At 43.1% G+C, this 24,031-nt stretch overlaps 1 protein-coding gene and 1 long non-coding RNA gene across 6 annotated transcripts in view; one reads left to right on the top strand and one right to left on the bottom strand.

Moving 5' to 3' along the window:
- LOC119172495 (alpha-1,3-mannosyl-glycoprotein 2-beta-N-acetylglucosaminyltransferase) overlaps positions 1–24,031 on the top strand; it is a 141,436-nt gene that overhangs the window by 31,400 nt on the left and 86,005 nt on the right. For all 5 annotated transcript variants that reach the window (XM_037423619.2, XM_037423618.2, XM_037423621.2 and 2 more), the window contains 3 exons: positions 6,066–6,204; positions 6,262–6,396; positions 6,860–6,950. In XM_037423619.2, the coding sequence (XP_037279516.1) occupies positions 6,066–6,204; positions 6,262–6,396; positions 6,860–6,950 (365 nt within the window). The remainder of the gene's footprint in view (positions 1–6,065; positions 6,205–6,261; positions 6,397–6,859; positions 6,951–24,031) is intronic.
- LOC142814736 (uncharacterized) overlaps positions 1–24,031 on the bottom strand; it is a 69,140-nt gene that overhangs the window by 6,938 nt on the left and 38,171 nt on the right. The gene's annotated exons all lie outside the window — the stretch shown is intronic.

Below are 24,031 nucleotides of genomic sequence, written 5' to 3'. Positions count from 1 at the left end.
AAATGTCCTGTACAAAATACTTGCTTTCACTACGAATGACACTGTTCTTTTTTGCTTCCATTTTGATTTTTCCCAGCACATTTGCAGTGACTCGTCGTTCGCTTGCTCCATTTTGAGAGTGCTTTTGTCTGCCTTCGCAAGAACTTAAAAATTTTCACTGACTGGGCTTATCGCTTCGCCTCGGAGCGTGTTACTGATGGGAGTACTGTTATCGACGGCTAGCGTGATAGACACAGTTTCGTTTGTTGCGGCAGCTTGTGACGGTTCACATTGGTCTGGAATATTAGCGCCACTAGTAGCGTTGGTAGCTTGTGCTCTTGGGTGGGATCTGGTGATGACCATTACAGGGTTTGCATGAGGTTCCATTCCTGCATTTTAGAAGTCCCTCATTGATCTGCTTAAAAAAATGTAAGGAATTTTCCGAGGTAGCTTATCGGAAATCGCAGCGTCAGTTTCAAATTTCCCGAAGGCGCCCGTCATTTCGACTCTGGCTACCGGCAAGCACTTCATGTCTGGCTCCGGTGCCTGACCCACCCATACGCATGAACCTGTGAAGTACTCTGGCTTAGCAAACGAAGGGTGGACAATATCAAATGTTGCTCCTGTGTCACGCAGAACCTTGCAACTGATGCTGTTAACCTTCATGTCATATGTATAAGGCAAGAGTAAATCACTCTCTTCGGTTAGCAAATTGACAGACACTGTTGGCTGTTGACAACTGGCTGCGATGTGGCCTGGTTGGCATTTATAGAAGACCAAGGGTTGTTTTTCTTCGCATTTGGAACTTTTCGGTTCACTCGCGTTAATTGCATGCCCTTGGGTGAGAACAGCATCTGGTTTTCCTTGGTAGGTTTGTCGCGTTCCTTTTTGAATCTTCTTGAATGCTCCCGCTGGTTTCTTTCGTTGTTCGTCCAAACTTTCCATTCTACGAGAACAGTACTTGTCTGCCAAGCTGGCTGTCGTTCGCAAAGGGTTGATGTTTGGCTTGTCCTGAATTCACAGGCACATTCGGTCCGGAATGGAGGCATAAAAAGGTTCGAGCCCAAATAGATCAACAAGACGTTGTTTGTCCTCGCATGCGTTGGCACTCTTAAGCCATTCATTTAACAAGCTCATGAACTTGTAGGCGAAATCGGACAATGACTCTCCTTAGACACGCCTCGTGTTACGAAACTTCACCCTCAAGGCTTCTGTTGACAAGCTGTACCTTCGCCTCAACTGTAGCTGAACTTAATCGTAGTCACTAGCATATTCGTCTGGCATTCTCGCGATTACATTGGCTGCCTCATTTGGGAGCAAAGTCAACAGGTGTTGCGACCAAGTCTCTTTTGCAAGTGCTGCTCTTGTACATGTCCTCTCGAAGTGTACGAGATATAAAATGATGTCACTCTCAGCCTTCAAAGGTTGCATGTATCCACGCATGTCGAAACTATCATTGCGTTCAAGGTTATGCAGTTGCATCTTTTGACTTCAGTTCTATATCTCGTTCTGTAACTCTTTCGGAGACTGCTTTCTAACACTCCTCAACTTCGTCCGCATTTGCTCTGCATTCGGATATCGCTTCAATAATTTGAGGCTTCCGCATCCACTTTTCGACAGGGATACTGAGCTCTTCAGCTAGCAACACTAGGTTGGGTTTCGTTAACGACGTGAGAATCATGCTTGCTGTTAACAAGTGCCACTTTGATATGTATTACTATTTAGTAAAGTCAACAACTACAAAGAACCTCTACTATCAAGTAAATGCTGCAATGCTCTCAATGAAGTCAAGTAAGCCGAGCTCTCACCGAACCGGACACCAAGGCCGCCTTCGACGTACGCTCCATACCGCCGCCACTGCTGCCACCAGCTGTTACGTATTCGGCGGCCTGACGACAGCAGGCCCAGGAAACGGACGACTCAAACAGTGCCAGGAAGACAAATCCCGCTTTATTCAGTTTGCGACTCTTTTTTAAGCGCTACACCGCCAATCAGACGTTGGCAGGAAAGGGAAAAAAACAAGATAGCACATTAAGCGGGGCAATCTTATCGGAAAGCCCCAACATAGAAAGGAGGGCAAGCACTGTGTATGTTACAGAGCTCAAATGAGAGGCACACGCTTTTCTTTTGTTTATCTCGCTGAAGTGACTTGGCTCAGTACACTTGCGTCAAAGCAGAGGTGGCTTGTAACCTTGGTCTATTTGCCCCACCGCGGTGGTCTAGTGGCTAAGGTACTCGGCTGCTGACCCGCAGGTCGCGGGATCGAATCCCGGCTGCGGGGGCTGCATTTCCAATGGTGGCGGAAATGTTGCAGGCCCATATATTTGGGCGCACGTTAAAGAACCTCAGGTGGTCGAAATTTCCGGAGCCCTCCTCTACAGTGTCTCTCATAATCATATGGTGGTTTTGGGACGTTAACCCCTACGAAACAATCAATCAACATTGATCTATTGAATAATTTAACACTCCAGATACTTTTCATTCGATTGATCAACGCTGTGAGTGAGCCAACCACGTCAAAATTTCAGTCTCGTGCGTACTTTACCACAGTCTAATGTCCACCATGCAACGGTGTTTTCATGTGCAAGTTTTCATGTGCAAGCCCACTGCTTCAACTATATTCGTAAAACATCGTGCTAGTATCTAATTCGTGGGTAAACTCGACTTTAGCGCTTACAGATAGACTATAATTTCAAATTATCTAATCTTTGCGCCTAACAGACACAGTCACAATGACTTTTCAGCGAAGGTTCGTGGACAAACGCACTAGTCGAGCATCGAACGGTTTCTTGGCTTTGAGTCGTTCGTGCATCACAAAACTTGTATATACACCAAGCAGTCCGTTATGTCTCAGAGTTACACCTTCGAAACAAGTCTGGAGTCAAATGTGGCCTCCTCGCTTGTCAGAATGAGTGGGTCAACGCGCACTGCAGAGAGCCACTTTCTCTGTGTATCGCTGTTTAGCATCGGCGTCCAATTTCTCGGCGTATATGCTCAAGCGAGCAGAGTGCACATCGCCCATGGCTTGTAGCAGCTCTACAAATGGTGAATCTCGTACCGCTAAATCCAAATAAAATGAAACGTGAGCAACGTGCCCGCACTAACTTGTGTGCACCTGTTGAAACCGCCAGACTCAACTGCCGGTATGCCTCCGGTTGTCGGTATAAAGGTCTTCAAAATGGTGGCCCCGCGGTTGTCAGCACAGCTGGTGCACTTTTTGCTGCCGCGCCCACCAAGCTGACGTCGTGTGAATACAACCTATATGTGGAGCTAGTGAAACGGCCACGAGCACGCTGTGAGCGTAGCACGTAGTCACGTTTTACATAGCACGTATGCCATGATTATCATGTTCGGATGTGTCACACACCTTTGTTGTCTGTTCACGTCACTTGACACCAAATTTGGTGGTGTAGCTAAAGAAACGGCCGCGAGTGGGCTTTGAGCGTAGTATGTAGACATTTCACATAACACGCATATGATGATGATCATGTTTGCATGCATTATTTTCCGTCTATTCATGTCACATATTCTTAAATTTGGTAGTGGTGCTAGCGAAACGGCCACGAGTATTGGTACATAATTAAAGTTGTTTTTACATAATTAAAGTGAACAAAAACTGTGCAAAAAAACTAAATATAAGACAGACGAAACACCGTTCCATGATGCCAGTGCACGTTAAAAAACACCACATTGTCGAAAATTCCGGAGCCTTTCACTACGGCGTGTCTCATATTCATGTCGTGGTTTCAGCACATAAAACCTCAGATAGTTTCATTGTTAACAAGCGTAGTTCTTTCTCGAGGAGAGGAGAACGGCACGTGTAGGTAGAGATATTTCAAAGCAAAAGAGCAACTCTTAATTAAAAAACAGTACATTTTATTACACCGATGTAGGGAAGCATTCATATCTTAACAGCCAGAAACAGAATAGGACAGCACTTCAATTCAAAAGGAAAGCAGTATTGAAGACAAGTGTGAAAAATGAAAGCTATGCATTTTGACTTACTGAACTAGTTTCGGAAGCTTGTGCAACTTTTGAGACTTGTTTGCCGTATTGTTTTTCATTTGTTTGCAAGATTGGCGCATACACACTCCTATGTGATAGTGGAGCACTTGTGCGATTATGTCTACATTATGTTCCTTACATTTAAATGAGAGGTTGTAGTTGTGTATCTAACACGAAGTCAATAGATCAAATCATACCCTTCCTTATCGCCAGCGTGCTTCTGAAGTTTCTGCTTGGCTTCTTTAAAAAGATCGAATAGCGCGTCATTAGGGTGTGTAACACCTCATCTCGTCCTCAAAACTACAAGAGCTGATTCACCTCTTGACATATTAGATGTCCCAGTCAGTACAAGCTTGCAGTTATAATTTGTATTTTTTTTTAGTTTTCAGCAACAAAACCCGCATACATAATAAATTATTCAGTCGGTAACGCTGTCTGATGCAGGTATTGAGATAAATACATCGTCGCACTCAATCTCATCCAGCACCAATCCGTCGAGCCTGTTTTTCAGCTCATGCAAGCGCGATTGGCTGGGCAGATCCTCCTTGAAAGCTGATGTTAAATCACGCAAGCTAAGAAGTAATGGCTCTTCACAAGAAAATAACTGGCAATTCCTGTACTTGGGTGGCTTTGCGGGACTGTAAATGGATAGTAGGCTGTATAATTACAAGAATGTCAGTAAGCAGGGATGTTCATTTTGGCCTCCAGCTAGGCGTATGACACCAAAAAATTTTTCCCAAACATCTTGGTTAAACTTTGCAGTTAACACATATTTGAACTCGCATTTCCTTAACAAGTAGTTCAACAGCTGAATTGTCATCAGAATAGTCACTCCCAAGCCCTCAGCAGTGCATGGTTCATAAAAAAAATTACGAGGATTAATTCGTCTTGCATTCTCTTCATCCTTCCAATTATTGAGCCATTATGGGAAGGACTCTAGCACATCAAAATTTTTTCCGCTCAATCTTAGACCTTTCTGAGGGTGTCTGCGATTCATGGAATCAAAAATGTTAATTCGCACTGTAAAATAGACTTTTTGCATGTATGATGTAGCCAGATTTGCACTGGGGCACAAAATACATCTCTCCCATTCATGACCTGTTCACACGAACAGCATGGACTCTCATCGCGCACACACAAAAAACTAACGAAAACAAGAGTGCAGCGTGACGACAACTGCTTTGTCTGAAAAACACGGTGGTCTGAATGGCGTCGTCGGCTCGCCACTGGCACGGCTGTGAGCCAAGTGACTGCTCCTGCCATCTCGCGGCGCGTTGGAGCGGAGGAACCTAAGTTGAGCGCAGCGAGCGTGCGGCGCTGGCGCTCCATCGTTCCACCTATACTTCTAACACCGTGCTTAAGACTACTAATTTTTTGTCGTCAGTCACTAAAACATTTGCGCTTTTTGTCAACGACTTTCTGTGTTGTGCCCACAAAAGCTTAACCCAAGATCTGTTCAAGTATAGCAAAGGCCTCTTATTTTTGCCAAGTACATGCGGTCACTTTTCAGCGCAGCACATTCGGAGCAATAAAGAAAGCCACGATCACTTTTGTGTTAATCCGTTCTGGAAAACAATGTCATGGCACTACATGTGTCTTGTAATGGACAGTGATACTCTCTGAAGAGGGTTGCATGCGATGACACAATAGCAGGTTGTGCGAGAAGTGTGCATCCTTGGTGCACACTTCTCAGGTCTTGATACCTTCATGTGGTATGCGAGGGAGCTATCACATAATAAGATCATGTGCTACATGACAGAAAGTGTTACACTCACCGCCATGGCTACTGGTGGCACTGACTGACACTCCTATATTTAAATGCACATAAAGCCCATAGTACTCCATAAAGCAAGGAGGGAAATGACATTGGATGCATTGTTATTCGAAGGTTTGGTCTCTGCCAGTTGTATCACAATACAATTACTACTAATACCATCACCTTTCCTTGCATCACTGTCTGTTCTCATTAAAATTGTATCTAACAAGGAAATTTTAATTTCTAATGAAGGAAAGAAGTTTCAAGCACTTGTTTTTTTTTCTTTGTTAGACCCTTCTAACTTGTGTCTTTTTCCTTTGTGCAGCAACCTGACCAAAGTGACATTCCATTAGTGGGCAAGGAGAAAAAGTTTAAGGGCTACTACAAGATAGCGCGACACTATGGCTGGGCACTGAACAAAACCTTCTTTGAATTCAATTATGACACGGTGCTCATTGTGGAAGGTATGGAGGAGCACTTGCCTGTGGCCACTATCCTTGACCCGATGTTCTTTCTTTCAGATGACCTGGAGCTGTCTGTAGACTTTTTTGAATACTTCCTGGCATTGCACCCAATTTTGAAGAACGACCCGACTCTGTTTTGTGTCTCGGCATGGAATGACAATGGCAAGGCAGGACTTGTGGAAGATGACCCAGGTTGGTATCCGTCCACGTGTCATTAGCCATAGGGGTGTTCTCTTACACATTACGACATCTCTGTAAGTTTTATTCAAAGGAAAGGGATTGCTTCCGGAAAAAGCTGCTCTGTGGTATGTAATAGAGGGCTGCTGCATAAAGCTTGCCAGTGCAGCAGCCTTCTGGCCAACTCTGTGCACTCAAAGGATTCTGTTGATGGCAAGTATTGTCTCGTCATTACGCAGCAGCTGCATCTTGAAAGTGCTTTATGCTAGCATAAAACACACTTGACGACACTTTAGAACATCGTTTGAAGGATGGATGCATTACCACTATTACGAATATCAATATGGATGCACAGAAGTTGCATAGGACAAGCATATTGCTACAGCTAAAAAGATTCTTTATATTTCTCAAGCGTACTGCCGCCATGCTTTCAATTTCCAGTGAGCTTGGTCATGTGAGCGGCGTCTTCTCTTCCTAGAGTTGCTTCATCGGTCTGACTTTTTCCCTGGCCTTGGGTGGATGATGACCAAGGACATGTGGATTGAGATGAGCCACAGGTGGCCCAAGGCGTAAGTGCTCAAATTGAACAGGCTCTTGCCACACCTTAGTAGCCGGCTTTCGTGAATTTAGTGTACAAGCAAACAGCTGCGCATGACTTAGAAGGGAAAGCTGAGCTGGTTGGTTGGCAGTTACTCCACTCCTGCTGTGCCAAAGTACACAGATTCGGATTAACTGCACCATCCTGATAGAATTGATGAATATTACACCGAACTGTAGCAGAGCCCGGTGTTGGACAGTGTCCATCACTGGCAGTTTCACTGCCAGTGCATCAAGACGTGTGAATCTTGATCATCGCGCCACCAAGGTCACAATCGTATACCAAGGACTATTCTGCATATGAGAAGGCACTTGTGCCAGTGTCCCAGTCAAGTCATGATGGCAGGTACAGTGCCAAAGTAGCTTTTGTTGCGCATGTCAGCTCGATGGTAAAATGCACGGCTCGTCAGTTCCATTTTTCATTTCATACATCAGGTGTGATTCTGTGGAAGCTATGCGAGAGGTTTGGTCAGCAAAATCTATAACTCTGCATGTTTTGCTTGAATTTTGTTGTTGTAAATGGGGCTTCCCTGATGGTCTCTGACAGAACTAATCGTGGGGGCCACAACACGAAAGCGCAGAGGACGCTTGGCGATCTTGAACAACCTATTGACAACCGTATAGTTAATAGCGTTTCTTTATTTCTCAGGCACAAAAGATATAAATTTATTACTTGGTCTAAAAATGGAAAGGAAAAACATTTTGCATATAGTAATGCCATTGAACTAGTACTAGCATATGTACTGCAAGAAGTCTTGCTAGCTTCCACGGCTGATGCATGAAACGTAGCCTAGGTTCGTCTGTCCCAGAGACGTTGCTGGAAACTAATTTCAAGTGCTTGGTGGTGTAAGATTAAGCAAATATTTCATAATCAATGAAAAGTATACTTAAGCAATGGGCTGAGAAGAAAGACTCGCACCTCATCATAAGAAGGGCCCATGTGAATTCTTAGCACTAAGGCAAGAGTGGTGCAAAGGGCAGTTGGGCAATTCATTTTGGTCAGTGCTAAAATTGGGTTCCCCTTGAACCCTATTCTCGTTAATTCCTTGATCGGAATAGCCGCTTTTGTGGCTTCTAGTTGAAGTGGCAAAAAAAGACGAACATAGGCGCTGATTACGATTTAATGGGAAGGAAGGCACACGTGTATGTCCCATGGTCTCGCCCAGGCCATAGTGGAAAAGCAAGAAAAATTTAACACCAGAGTTAGCAACAAGTGCCTTAGGTCGCAACCACAGAGGGCTGATGAGATACGAAAATTCTCATTCGCTTCAGATTTTACCTTCCTATATTTTTTTGCTTATCTACTATGGCCTGGGCAATAGTAGCCAGGTCATGTGGCATATATGTAGATGCGAGTCAGCGCCTATATTGTTTGAGTCTTTCTTACATTGTTTTTGTGCGTGCTACATTTGGCCAAAATGTGTGAACCCTCCACCAGGACCACACATGGAGCCAATGCTGTGTGCTGTCACCTCTGCTAATTTAAGGGGGGACGCGGGTTCTAGAATAGCGAAAATTAGCCAAAAAGTCAATTTTAGAAAATTGCATTTCTTTGAAATTTTATATCTATGTGCACGTGCTCTAAAATTGGAAACACTGAATTCGATCAGTAAATAGGTGAAAATTGGTTGTAAAGTCACCAGGACAGTCAAGAAATGTCCCGCAAAAAAATAAAATTTGTTCGAACTTCGCGTGCACGCCGCCAGCGAAGCAGCTGGCCGATCTTTGAAGTCGTTTTGCAGCTGATTTCTTTGTACGCATTTGCAACCTTCAAAATGGTGGTGGAAATTTTCGCTTGGCAACTTGTCCTTCACGTTGTCTAAAGCGTTCTCTAGCTTCCATATTCGTACACACACTATGTTGATGTCTGTTGCTTCTACATATCATGCAGCATATCTTACTTTCCAACCACTACATAATACACGTCGTTAAATTTGTGCATGTTTGTCTTGACCATGATTTGGCTCGGCTTGAAGGCCTACTGGTTCGGCTAGAACTGCCATTAGCAGAGGCTTGCCAGGCTGTCATGCCTTTTATTATTAATATTATTACTATCATCATTATTATTAGCAATGCAACGGCAATCGTCTTCAGCTACACACTTATTACTGGTAGCTTGCGTTTCAAAAGTAGAATGGATAACTTAATCTAAATTTCTCATTTCAGTTTTTGGAGATAGTATTCTCAAATCTGTGATTATTTTTTAGCCTTATATTCATAGAAGAGTACACAAAGGTAAACTGCTGGTACCTGTGATAAATCTATGGAATCGAGAGAGCTATTGCGGCCTGACAGATTCCTTCTTTCCAGCACATGTTCAAACATCATCGCTTTAAACACTATCCTTAGCTTTTGTTGTAGACATCGAGACTTTGTCGAACTCCAAGTGTCGGAGCCCAGAGAAATAAAACATCAACATGCATGTGCTTGTCGTGGAAAAGACAAGAATGAGAGAACGAAAATTATGCAATAAGGCTCCGTTCATGTGACGTTGTTAGTCATTTTTCAATGCAAGGTCCTCGGAATACGTGAGTACAATCTAACCATTTTATAAGAGAGACTGATATAAGAGACAAATTGGTATAAGAGACCTCACTGTGCCTACAGTAAACTGCGGGTTGATAGGAAAATCCATATGTGGTACATTGCTTATAAGAGACATCTCATATAAAGGAAAAAAATGGCTGCCCAGAGCATGGCTCATATAAAGGGGTTCAACTGTAGTATTGTTATTTTTTTTTTCTGAAATGTATATACTAGAGGTGTGCAATTTAGGTGGGGATGTAAATTAATAGTAAATTCAGGAATCAAGGTTGCATCAGATCCAATCCAATCCACGTTCTAAGCGACCTGGGCTGTAACCATTTTAGTGAACAAGAATATATTTCAGTAGCGGAACCCACTGGGCTCCGGCTAGAAGTGTGTGCTGGAACGTCCGCGCACCTCCGCCGCCGATGTGTTTTCTGGGTGCACCATTTATCTGCGATAAAATTTTTTTTAGTAAACCTGGCTTTCTTTAACAGTTTATTCTGACATGAGTAAATTATCGGTCCTTTAATTCTGCCTTCTAGTGAACGCATCGCAATGGATTCGCCTGCCGGTTACAGTTAAATAACTGGTGTTAAAAAAAATACACATAGGGTGCAGGAGAGGAAGAGAAGGACGAAGGATGGCGCATGGCACGTCGGGGTGGTTCTTGAATCTACGCCGCAATAAACAGACTTCAAGATGCTCTGCTCTTCATCTCCAGGCGTATTTTTTCTTCGATCTCAGTTTTCCACGAAAGAAGTCTTCGGATTTTACATTGGTGCCGAAACCCGACCCGGTTTCAAGGAGGACCGTGGAACGCCTGCGAAACACGAGAGCAGCTAGACGCAGCACACCACCAAGATCATCAATGCCGTTGATGAGCTTCTAGCCTCCAGTGAATTCGACTTGGCGATGCTTCGCATCATTCTTCAGCGCCTGGAGAAAAGCACTGATGAGCTCACCAAGGCTAACGTAGCACTGCCCGCCCACACGACGAATCACGAGGTGTTGGCGAACATGGATTCGCTGCTAGACTACGAGGACCGAACTGCAGGGAGCGTAGGCCTCCTTTAACACCACGTCCAGGTGCTGGCTGTCTGAACATCAGGGCCAGCCAGGTCCAACGGTGAGTTGCCAACCGACTCTTCTCTGCCACGTCAAGCAGCCCCGTCAAGCAGCCCCGTCATTGGGACGTTAAACCCCACATATCAAGCAGCCCCGTCAGATATTTCCGCTGGCACAGGAGCAAGGCTTTCTAAGCTACACCTAATGAGATTCCACGGTCCCCCACGAAATGGCTACCATTTTGGGACCTCTTTCAACACTCTGTACATGAGAACCCGCGTCTCAATAACGTTGATCGGTTTCACTACCTCCGATCTTTTTTTGATGGCCCTCTTGCAAAGGATATAGGCATACTCACAACCGACAACAGTTATGAGGACGCCGTTTCTATACTTAAGGAGCGGTTCGGAGACGTGCGCATGATTGAGCAGAGGCATCGAAAAAATCTTTGCACTCTACATCCCGTCACTACATCGGGGAATGCTTGTGCCTTGAGAAGCCTTGTGCCTCTTATGTTGACTTTGCTCAAGTCAACATAAGAGGGCTCAAAGGCCTCGGCGTCTCAGAATCCTGCTACTCTGCCATGTTGTGCAAGGTGCTAATAAATGCGATTCCACAGGACATAATGGTGGATTATCACCGACGACAGCGACTTGAAGTGTCAAATGGGAACAACCCGCCGAGCTTGGAAGAAGAACTTCGACAGTTGCTCAAGCACCCACGCATCGAGGTCGAGTGCAGAGGAGGAGGAGGAAGAAACTTTATTCAGAGAAAAAAAAAATTAAAGAAATTGAAATGCAGGCAGTTTGGTCGGGCTCTCAGTCCAGGGCTCCGCTGGCACGGGCGGCTCGCTGGACCTGGTCAAGCAAAGCTATTTGGCTCTGCTTGTCCTCGTCCGCAAGCCATGCCTCCCACTGCCTGTGAAACATGTGTGGTTGCTTCGTGATGTGTGGGCTGTCGATGTGTGTGGGCCGCTGGGTGCACTCCCATGTTATGTAGCTGCCAGCGACGAGTTACTTCTACCAGAGATCAGCAAACTTCCGGCAGCCGTGAGAATCAGCCAACAGCTTCAGCTGCAGTCCTCTATAACAGTGCCGTTACGAAGGAGGAGGCTTGCCTTTTCTGCCAAAGTTCTGCCAGAAGTCGCACTCAACGCTGGACTGCGACACATCGCTTCCTGACTCGGAAAAAAAGCATTTTCGGTCGACGACTGGGTGCTACTTCAGATGTACCACAAAAGGACATCGAGCAAGAGGGTGGATATACATTTGATAAATTTACAAATCGGCAAACAAATAAATATAAAACAGGTAAGGCATTTACACACTTTCAGAACGAAAAAACAAAGAACAGTGGTTTGTAATAAACCGGCATAAGAACATATAGAGAAATGAGCATTACATTCAAGATGATCACAAGTGGAGAATGGTTACAGTGATTGAAATAAACAACAGGAGCACATGTCATAGAAATTAGACACTCGCTGCTAGAGCTGCGCAGCAAAAAGGTTCAACGATGACTGGGAAACAACTTCGTTACTAAGGTTATTCCATTCGGTAATTGTCCTAGGGAAGAACGAATACTTGAATGTGTTATTACGGGTGGAAAATGGGGTTATTGTAAAGGCATGCCTCTGCCTTGTGGTATATGTGATAAGTCTAACTTAAAATAACCTTTGACTAACTGAAAGAAAAATTTCAATCTCAATACTTTATTTCTTTGTGTAGGTGTTGGGACGTTAGCTTTCGCTTATTTCTTTGTGTAGGTGTTGGGACGTTAGCTTTCGCTAATAAACATGTTATTGAAGTACGACCAAAACTGTTATAAATAAACCTAACAGCTCTCTTTTGAATTTTTTCCATTTCGCTGACATTTTTTCTTGTGTAAGGGTACCAAATTATGGATGCATAATCTAAAGTAGGTTGAACAATTGCATTAAATGCAACAAGGCGAACGGCGGGAGTGGAGTGCTTAAGAGCTTGTCTAAGATAAAATAATTTGTAATTGCACGTGCTTATTACAGTGTTAATATGTCTCGTCCAGTTAAGGTCATTCGAAATCCAAAGACCAAGGTACTTGTAGTGTTGTACCCCTGCAAAAAAACATTATTGGCTGAATATGCAAAATGAAGAGTGTTACGTTCGTGAGAAGTTTTCATGAAAACGGTCTTTTTAAAATTAACTGATATCAACGAATGACCTTTTGAAAGGCATCGTCTAAATGAATTTGATCATTATGGTTTTCTATTTCCGAGTACAGGATGCAATCATCTGCATATAACTTAGATTTTACAGGTATATCATGTGATATATCATTTATAAACAATAAAAAGAGGAGGGGTCCGAGCACAGAGCCTTGGAGAACACCCGAGTCAACCGGTACTGTACTAGAACAATGGTCATTGAAAAAGACGTACTGTTTTCGATTCGAAAGATAACCGAAAATGCAATTTAGAAGCTGAGTATTCTTAAGAATTAAATCCAATTTGAAGAGTAATTTATTGTGAGAGACCGTATCGAAAGCTTTAGCAAAATCCATAAAAATTGCATCTACCTGTTTTCCGGAATTTATAGATAGTGCGAAATCATGAACTGTAGTTACCAGCTGAGTACAAGTAGAAAATTCTTTCCTGAATCCGTGTTGTGAACCTGACAAAATATTGTGCTTATCTAGGAATTCTGAAATATGCTTATGTATTATATACTCAAGTAATTTACAGGAAGTTGAAATTAATGAGATCGGCCGATAGTTAATAACAGAATGTGGATTTCCACTCTTATGTATGGCGCTTGACTTTAGCAGTTACCCAGTCATCCGGAACTTGACCATCTTTCAGAGATTTAGAAAAAAGAATTGTTAGGTACTTTGAGACCCATTGTGCATAGCATTTTAAGAACTCATTCGGTACTCCATCAGGACCTGAAGATTTTTTAACATTAAGCTTCAAAAGTAAATTAAAAACTCCCTCTTCACTTATGACAATATCCGATAGGGGTGGGCCTGCCATATCAAATGTTTCCAGGACTCCATTATCCTTCGTAAAAACAGACTCAAAATGATCATTGAAAGCATTAGAAATAACAGAGGAATCACTAGTTTCCACACCGTCAATTTCAAAAACATCAGTAGTCACAGGATTAGGCGAAATTAAACTCCAGAACTCTTCGGGAGACGAAGACATGTGACTCGGGAGTTGTTTGTCAGACAATACATTTGCTTTTAGTTGAGAAGCCAGTTCCGAAATTCCTTGTTGGAGGATACCTACGTCTTTAGAGTACAGTCTCCGATTTTTTATACGTTTGAGCCGTCTTCGCAACTCCAACGTTTCCCGAGAAATCCAGGGGTTCTTTCCTTTCGATTTTTTTACAATGCGTGGAACAAATCTTTCAATACACACATTTATAAGGTCCTTGAAACGCTTCCACAAATAATGAATATCGGCAGTGCAATTCGAAAAAGAATCAAATTCAAATGATAGTAAGTCCAATATTGAAGTGTCATCTGCACGTGAAAAGTTTGGGAACGAGACCCTCTTGCAATTTTTCTTTAAAACAACATCAGAAAGCGTAAGTATCACAGCCTGATGATCAGATATTCCAGGGAGAACAGAGCAGCTAGCTTGTGCAGAGGTTCAGCCACGAATGAAAAAAGAGATCTAGAATTGAACAAGAGTTTGCCTGTATTTGAGTGAATTCATCAACGACTTGCATCAAGTCAAAAGAAAACGCTATATCAATCATTCTTTCACCAATTTTATAGTTAGGTTGTTGCAAAGAGAAAGATGGCCAGTTAACATGCGGCAAATTAAAATCTCCAGCTAGAATTATCCGATTCTCAGGCTTCACATGCGCGACAAGGTAATTGTGTAATTCATCCAGAACATCCATGGAGGAATTGAATGGACGATAAATAGTCCCAATAACATACCTGGTCTTTCCGTAATACGCTTTGCAAAATATGCCCTCGACATTATGTATGTCACGCATTTTTGTAATTTGCAATGACTGCCTAAACAGGATTGCCACCCCACCGCCTGTACTCCCACGGTCGTTCCGGTACACACGGTAGCCCCGAGGAACAAATTCACTATCAAGTATGTTATCGTGCAACCATGTTTCGGTTAGGATAGCAATATGGAGACTATAGACCAGAAGGGTTCTTTCTAATTCTGTGGTTTTGCTAATAACACTTCTACAGTTTAAATTTAGTATTTTCAGCGACTGAAGACTGCACATGCTCCGTCATTTTCCATTCTTTCTTAGCTTAACACGTGCATTTTTGGCTTCATCCGAACTAAACAAGTTCCCATCCACACTCAGTCGATTGTAGAGAAGCTTTACTTTAGCACCGTTCTTTCTCTCTCTTTCCAAACTTTTCCACAGATTTCTGCGTGCCTCACGAACCCTGTATGAAAAATCCTCAGAAAAGGACAATACCGAGCCCTTGAACTTGTGCGTAACTTTCAAAACAGACATATTCTCACGATAATCAATAAACTTTAGAATAACTGGTCTGTCTTTGTTTTCAATTATGCGGCCAAGCCTGTGGCATCTTTCAACAGTAATTGCCCTTATACCTAGTTTATTCTCGAGGATTTCATTGACGCTATCCTGGAGTATCTGAGGTGTTTCCCTAGGGGGTTCTTTTAGGCCATAAATGATTAAGTTATTGCTATGGCTCCGATTTTCAAAATCATCAACTTTGTCTTCAAGGGATGTTAGCTTTTGTTGCATTTGAGTCATAGAATCTTCAATTTCTTTCACTTGTTTAGGCAATGAAGAAAATTTATTCATGTGACGCTCAATGGCATCAACTCGTTCTGCTAGCGTGCCAAATTTTTCTGCTAAATCTTTCTGACTGGCCTGTACTTTGTCAATAGCTGCTTTCATTGTTTTTTGTGCAGCGAGTAGCTCAGATAGCATTTCCTTTTCCGTAAGAGGACCAGGATTAGCCTCAACGTCACCGCAAACCAACAGATCAAGAAGTATAAGTGCAACACTAGCAAAAAAAAGCTTTAGACACAGTGGGCAAGGCAGCAGGAACAGGAAACTGTTATCGTTTGGATAACATGGAGCAGGAAAGTACCTACTAACCTGTATCGCAAGGCAAAGCGGATTACTGAGCATGCTGCCTTCTCTGCTGCTGACAAGCCCACTGCCGTGGGATGAGCCTGCCTGTAGATTTGAAGGCTCCAAAGTCACTGAAGTTGAAGAGCTTCACTAGACAGGCTAGTGAAGCTCTTCAAATAATGATGCACCGCAACACGCTACGAGCAGTATCTCCATGCACCCTGTGTCAGATAGCAATATGAACCTTGATACAATACTATTGCAAACATTCAGAGGATGGATAAATGGCGCAAAGGGTTCCTGCTATATAAGAGGCATTCTAGATAATGGTAGTCAGCTCTCTTTTATCAAAGAAGACGTTTCCAGAAAATTGAACCTAAAGGTACTTAAAGAGATCGACATTACCGTCGACGTGTTTGTATCCAGACATGGTGGTTGATGTATGTATCGAAGACTAGTTCAAGTAACTTTGCGAAGCCAGTGCGATGATGTTCAGCATGTCATTGAAGCCATTGAAATAGGACACATCTGTGAAGCCATTGTTGAGGTAACCCAAAGTCATGAATTCATCAAAGGGTTTCAGAATCGTGGTCAATGAGTGGCTGGTGCACTTTGCTTTTTCCACATAGCTCAAGAACAAGGCATCAGCCTATTGATTGGCTCAGACCAATTGTGGAAAGTCCTTGGAAGAGACGTCAGTTGGCATGACGACCACAAAGGTCTCCTTTCCATTGAAACAGCTCTGGGTTGGACATTGCAAGGACCATTAAGCAATAAAACCGTTCATCCACGCACAAATGCAAACGTTTGTGTACTTCAGACGAATTGCTGTATGAACGATGAACAGATGCAGGAACGTGCAGGCTCTAATCTCGGAATGTTTTGGCACCTAGAAAGCTGGGAGACCACTAATGCAGATGTACCATCCTCTCACGATGAAACGGTTTGCAATGCTTTCAATGGAACCATTGAGTTGCGCGATGAAAGATGCAAAGTATACACGCCTTTGTAGGTTCTACCAACAGACCTGCACACTTATCGTACGGAAGCGTTCAAACGGCTATACGCTTGGAAGAAAAATGCCGCGGGCATAGTTTTCCGAGACACGTCAATAAAGTCGCTTGCAGACGGGGAGAATTGGCAGCAAAGACCTGTTTGGTTTGCAAAAGACGAAGAACGGTTCAAACACTTGACCCTCAATTCGAGTGATGTTGAAGACGATGCGAAAGAAAATGCGGAAGTAGACACCGTTACCCGAAAGCAACAATTCGGCCTTCAATTGTCAATCTGCCAGGTTGAGGCAGATCTACCCAAGGTGTCGACAATTCGGGATTCGCACCCATTTCTTCAAACAAGGCTTCGAAATGACAAGTACCACGAGGGCATGAAACACCAGATTCTGCTTCCCAGTGACCACAACGCCACTGAACTCATTGCCACCGGCTTACACCAGAGGCTTCTGCACGCAAGAGTCACAACAACCATCGCAGAACTTCGAGAGCACTCCTGGGTGACGAAATCATACATCGTGCTATTCACTTGCGCGGCTAGAGCTTGTTTTACGCTCAACAGCAGACAGTTTCTTAGAAGCCTTTCGGCGTTTCACTGCACTTCGTGGATTACCTTCAGTGATTTACTCTGAAAATGCTTTGTTCTTTAAACGCAAATTTTTGAAGCATGCTTCTCGCGAACTTCGTGCTGTGTATGACACTATTCATCATCGTCATTTATTTTCCCTTAAGGGCCCCTGATGGGGTATTACATAAACGGGGGGGTCGAACAAGGATACACAAAGCCAATTCCAGACTGAGAACATAAAGTAGCTTAAGATTCAAGAATTGGAATCACAGGGCAATAATAAAAACAGAACTCATTATACAACTAATAGCATGATTAAAAAAATGAGAGAAAGGCAACTGTCTACACAGAAATTATGATGGTGCAGTTGTAGAATGAGTTTCTAGTAAGGTTTCAAACTTCACTGTATTTCGTTCGTTGGCTATTGCATTTGGAAGCAGATTTCTATCCTCAATTTTTAACGGGGGGAAAGATTTGTTAAAAGCATTGGTTGAACCTTTTAAATTTTGGACACTCAAAGAATTAAGAGACGGCATGAAGTTCGAATTTGAGGGAGAAGCAGGGAGCCATGTAAGTAAGAATAATTGAAATACAGTTGGTGAAATAAACAAATGTGTGCTATTTTTCGTCTAAGATCCAGAGAGGTGGGAGACAGTTAAGATTTTATAGTAGTAACACTTGTGCGGAAATTGTATTCGGAGGTTATAAAACGAGCCACGCGATTTTGAATGGCTTCATGGGCGTCTATTAAATAAGATTTGTGTGGATTCCAAATTGGAGAGACATACTTGAGTTTACTACAGACGCAAGTTTCGTAGGCAAGTTTACGAACTGAGGCTGGTGAGAAGGACAGGGATCTTATGATGAAACCTAATGTTTTGTATGCATCGGCAGTAAGCTGTGCGATATGGTCAGACCATGTTAGTTTGCTGTTCATGAGAACACTCAGGTATCAGTATGATTCTGCTAGAGTGAGATGGTTAGACTGCATGGAATAAGTAAAATTTAGGTTTGAATGCTTACGGGAAACTTGCATAGATTTACGCTTAGAAATATTAAGTTGCATCATCCATAAAGAACACCAATTTTCAATTACATTTAAATCATTTTGGAGGGCGAGTTGATCATAGCCATCACATATACGGCGGTAAACGACACAATCGTCGGCAAAGACGTATCGAAGGTGTAACACTTGAGGGAAGGTCATTAATAAAAATTAGAAAGAGGAGAGGGCCAAGGACGGAACATTGAGGTACGCCAGATATTACATTTGTAGTGGAAGAACGGTGACCTCCGATGACTGTGTATTGGTATCGATTAGTGAGGAAGGCTTGTATCCATGACAGTATGAGCGGGTCTAGATTAAGGGAGGAAAGTTTAAGCATAAGTCTTTGATGAGGAACGCGATCGAATGCCTTAGAAAAATTGAGGAAGATGACATCTGTTTGAAATGAACAGTCGAGGTTTAAGTGCAGGTCCGTTGTAAACTCAAAAAGTTGTGTTTCACATGAAAAACCTGAGCGAAAGCCATGCTGATTTTTAAAAAAGTTGTTTTAAAGATGGGTTACTGCGCTAGAGTATATTATGTGCTCAAGCAGCTTACAAGGTATAGAATTTAAAGAAATCGGATGATAATTTGAAGGAACGGACCGATCACTCGCTTTAAATATTGGAGATATGCTGCTTAGCTTCCAGTCATGCGGAAGTGTACTGTCTTTTATCGTTTGCGTGAATATTATTTCTAATATTTTGCGGGAACACGTACCTTTAAGTATTTTAGCTGTGATTTTATCTGGTCCCGGGGCACAAGATATTTTTTGTTTTTATATTAGTGTAGCGATGCCCGAGGCAGTAACGCTAATTGGAAGCATTCGGGAGAAATGTTGGAAGGGTAACTTGGGTCTATCAAAGCGATTTTCATGGGTGAAAATGGACAGAAAAAATGTATTCATGACGTCAGACTGTTGGTCCTGCGATACCTCTGAACCGCCGGAATTTCTCAATGAAATTGTATGTGTGTGGTAGTGTTTCGAGGTTGGGAGATTCCAGAATTTACGGGGGTTAACGCGTAAAATGCTTAACATGTCTTGGCGATAAAACTTCTTTTTAGAGCATCCAGAAGACGTGTGTAATCATGAAGAGACTTGAAATATTTAGACCACTTCGCTGCAGTGGTGGGGCATTTTGCCTCTCGAAAGAAACGTTTCTTCCTTTGCGAAAGTTTTTATAAGGCATTAGAATACCATGGTTGATTGGAATTGCCACGAATACGAATGAAAGGAACATACTTTTCTATTAGCTCTTGAATTTCATGTTTGTAAAGTAGCCAATTTTGTTCGACTGTCCTCTGAAGGGCGGAAACCTTAAAAAAAGCTGTAGAAGCTTTCAAGATCGGTTGATGCAAGTGAAGTTTGCTTTTTTGTAATCCCGAATATATTTTATCGAAGGTAATCGACGACGAATCGGAATGCGCCAGTCGAACAGAACAGTTTTGTGGTCGCTTAGCCCATTTATGCACGATAACGACTGAATGAGATCAGGCTTCGAACATGGAACCAAATCAAGAATATTACCGCCACGCGTCGGTATATTGACTGCTTGGGTGAAGTTGAACATTAGTACGAAATCCAGAAAAACTTCGGAATGACGGGACGGTGCGGACAGGTTATTCCAGTCGATCTCGGGAAAATTGAAGTCACCACATATGAAGTAAATGGCACGAGGAAAGCGACAGTAAATATCAAGCATGACGGAATGAAGGTCATAAATAAACGAGATATCGGAGTCAGGGGCTCGATAACACGCTATAAGTATGTTTACACAAGAAGGAAATGATATATTTACGCAAAGAATTTCATGGCTAGTGTCAATGTTAACATGAAAGGAAGGCAAAGCACTTTTGACAAAGATTAGGACACCACCACCCCTACGCCCGGTCCGGTCAAGTCTGTACATTTGGTATGATGTGTTATCCTGTAGTAGTTCTTCGTCATTAATCGAAGAAGTTAGCCATGTTTCTGTTAGTATCGCAATGTCGGTGGCATTATCCTCCAAGATGACCTCAAAAGCTGCCCTCTTGGGAAGATAGCTTCTGACGTTCGCAAGTAAAACTGATGCGGAATCGTAAGTCGGGCTGCGGTCTTTGGATACAGGTAAGGGCGCTCTGGCGGGAATCTTGGAAGCCATCCGTGGCTGCTACGGTTTCTGTTCGATTACGGAATCGGATACCACTTCATAGCTATATTTTTTATCTCCTATGCTCAGCTTATCAAAACTTATTTTGAAATCGGCTTTTCTTTGTTGGCCAAACTCGTAAAGTTTACTGCGGGCAAGGCGTACACGTGCAGAGTAGTCTTCCTGGATCGCAAAATCTGTGCCTTTCAGTTTAGGACCAGCGAAGAGAATTTTGGATTTGTCTTTAAAATGGCCTAGTTTGACGATAATTGGGCGTTTCTTATCTTCCTGGTAGCGGCCTATTCTATGGGCTCTTTCAATGTCTGTAGGAGCGATAGATACTTTGAGCTTCTCGGAACAGAAAGAAACTATGCTCGTTTCCGACTGGGGCTTGTCTAAAGTGTCAACACGACAGGAAACACTGGCGACCATACCTTCGATGTTCGATTGTGCTGTGCGAATTGCGGCCAGCTCGTTTATCAGAATATTTTGTACGAGTTCCAACTGCGCCACTCTACTTGCGTTTGGTTCAACCGTTGGAGCAAGAGTTACGGGACCTGGGTTGAGCTCCACGTCGCCTGAAAGGATTAGCAAAAGAAGGGTGAGTTGAGACTTAACGCAATACAAAAATAACTGTTGGGACAGCAGTCTACGTCAAGCGTCAAGGGTGTCAGAGGGGCACGACACCGCGAACAGAAATGCATCACTTGAACGGCAGCATTCTGCATGAGGCAGAAAACTAACCTGCATTAGAAAGGGCAAGTTCATGGCCGAATTCGACGCGGTGGCGTGCCCCATCTGGTTCGTAACAGGCGGCTGCTTATGAAGACACGACGATGATCCCGCGCAGATAGCTGTTCCGGGTTGCCAGGTGAGGAACTGGTTGAGGACTGGGAACGGCTTTAGTGCGGCCTCTTTCTGGTCTGTGCCAAAAAAAGGGCCGGAAACTGGCAGGGCAGCTCGTCCACTTCGTAGTCCAGGAGCGTAGCGGTGCTGTCTGCGCATGCGGGCGAGGTAGCCGCCCACAGGAGGAAAGCCTGCATTAGAAAGGGCAAGTTCATGGCCGAATTTGATGCGGTGGCGTGGGAAGTGAGGTCGGCAATTATCTGTCTGCTCATAGCATCACGTGGAAATTCTCTGCTGACCGTGCTGCTTGGTGGGGCGGATTTTGGGAGCCTATGGTGAGGTCAGTGAAAGACAACATGAGAAAGCTCTAGGAAGGTCTCTTCTAGATTATGGTCAAATGAGCACAGACCTAGCAGAAATTGAAGCGATCATAAATAGTAGACCGCTGACGTACTTGTATTCTGCACTAGAGGAACCAGAAGTGTTAACATCTGCCCATTTTTTACATGGCAAGCGATTGACGACCCTTCCAGACTTGCAAACTGCAGACGAGGTGCCCAGCTCCCATACAGAGCTTCTTAAAACTTGGATACAGCGACAAAAGTTACAGAAAGACTTCTGGAATCGCTGGTATAAGGAATATTTAATACTCTTTAGAAGTGCTAATAAGGGGCCAGTGGTCGACATAACTAGTATTGTGGAAGGCTATATAGTGATAGTATGCGACAATGCTCTGCCCAAGTTGTGTTGCAAACTCGCACGCGTTCTGAAGAACGTTACGGGACAGGACGACATTGTTCGTGCATGGCGCCTAAAGCTAGCACACGGCGAAAGTGTAACGCAGCCTATTCAACATTTGTGTTTCCTAGAAATGCGCCTGCAGCAATTCGTAGGCCAGGAGTGTTAAAAACAATGGACATAGGGTGCAGGAGAGGAAGAGGACGAAGGATGGTACATGGGGGTGGTTCTTGGATCTACATTGCAATAAATTGACTCTTCATCTCCAGGCGTATTAGTCCTTTGAACGCGGTTTTCCACGAAAGAAGTCTTCGGATTATCCAACTAGATCAGAAAAACATGTTCAGTACTCCTAACAACAACCTCAACCTCCTCAACGTAGGAAAGTAGTGTAGGATTCAAAATAAACATTAATTTTAAGGTACTTTCAAGCTCACTGTAATTAAGCGAGTACAGGTTGGGGACAGTGCCAACGGCAGTAACATATTCTGGCTGATAATCGAGTCTACATGCTCTTTTTCACACATTATGTATGAACATTGTACATTCTTTATGTCCTCTCTGTAATGACCCTCTATGAGGGTTGACAGTATTACCAAATGAATAAATAAATAAAATAGGTGTGGAAAGTCGGTATTGGAATAATAATCAATACGACTGTGAAAGCGAGTGAAGGAACATTTACAGCTCAAAGGGGAAGATGAGTGCTAATTAATGTACAAGCGCTTCTATGCATATGAAAGCTGTTGCTTACAGTCTAAATGAGCAAGAGCCAGCTGTTTGCGGCATGCGTATTCAGAAAAAGTCAGTTGAGAAATTGGAACTCTGCCTTTAATGAACAAAGAGACTAGCACAACAGATGAAATATGCTCTATCAAACAAATCATTCATTTGGCAGGTTCAGCAAGGTCGATAGTTGGGCGAGATTAGGATATCACCATAAACTTCGTGGGAAGTACTGCATAGAACTTGAATGCATGCAGATAAAACACAAGTATGTAATGTCTTGTTTCCTTTGCTTTGTCATGCATTCGCCAGACAATCAAACCGAGTAATCTGTGCCTTACTTTGCTCGTTTTCTATCTTCGACTCAATTCGACTAACTAGATCTAGATGCCAATTTTTCACAATGCTGTTTGTAACAGTACATCACTAACGCAGCTTGCTGTGCGAGTTGCTTCATAATATTTGGAAGAGGAATCCAACGAAAGACACGAAGACAGCAAGGGAGAACAATCGCACAGAACAAGCGCTGGACTTCAAACACAATGTTTGCAGAAAGCCCACCAACACACAACCCAGCAACGCATGCATAAATAGGCTATCTGAGTTATTTCACAGTTGCGCACCTAACAGGGCACAGGTGTTAAGGTGTTAGAAATAACACATTTTCATGAAATGCTAGAGTATTGGCACTACTGTGCAATCACTACGTTGCAACACCAATTCTTTATCTGTAAGGTAAACTGATGGATGATTTACACAAGACGCTTTGCCATGGTTTGTTTTATTTTGAAGGCTTTAAGTACTTTATGTTCAAGCTTACTTTTTATTCCATTGCCAATGACACTTATTGATTTGAAATCAGGGATGCAGAGCCATTGCAGTGCAGAGATGAGTTTCCACCACTACCTGTAGAGAGTATAATTCGATGTTCACGCAGTCTGTCATTGAAGCTGATCGGCTCTTGTGACCTTTGCTGACACAATTGCATCGCAAGAAAATTTCGAAACTCGTGTATGTATGTGGTGCAAAGGCTGTTAGCTGCGCCCCCGATTTCAAATCGGGGTGTCACAGAAAAAAAAGATGAAATTGAGAAATAACATTTAACATGAAAGTTGCGAAGCCTTTTGAAATAATAAAAAAGGCATAGTGACATATGTGATAGGATCCCTCAGTTTTTAGTCAACGGGTGCATGTGGCATTGATATTTTGTCATTTTGTGGAAATGCGCTGTTTGCGCGACACCTTGACAGGCTTAATTTATGGCTTTGTATAGTTAATTGCACAACGTACTAGGCTCAGATAGCCCATTTACGCATGCGCTGATGGTT

The sequence above is a fragment of the Rhipicephalus microplus genome, chromosome 4, assembly GCF_043290135.1.
Source record: "Rhipicephalus microplus isolate Deutch F79 chromosome 4, USDA_Rmic, whole genome shotgun sequence".
NCBI classification, from domain to species: Eukaryota; Metazoa; Arthropoda; class Arachnida; order Ixodida; family Ixodidae; genus Rhipicephalus; species Rhipicephalus microplus.
Note: the sequence above shows the minus strand (reverse complement) of the source record. Positions and strands in the feature narration are given on the sequence as shown.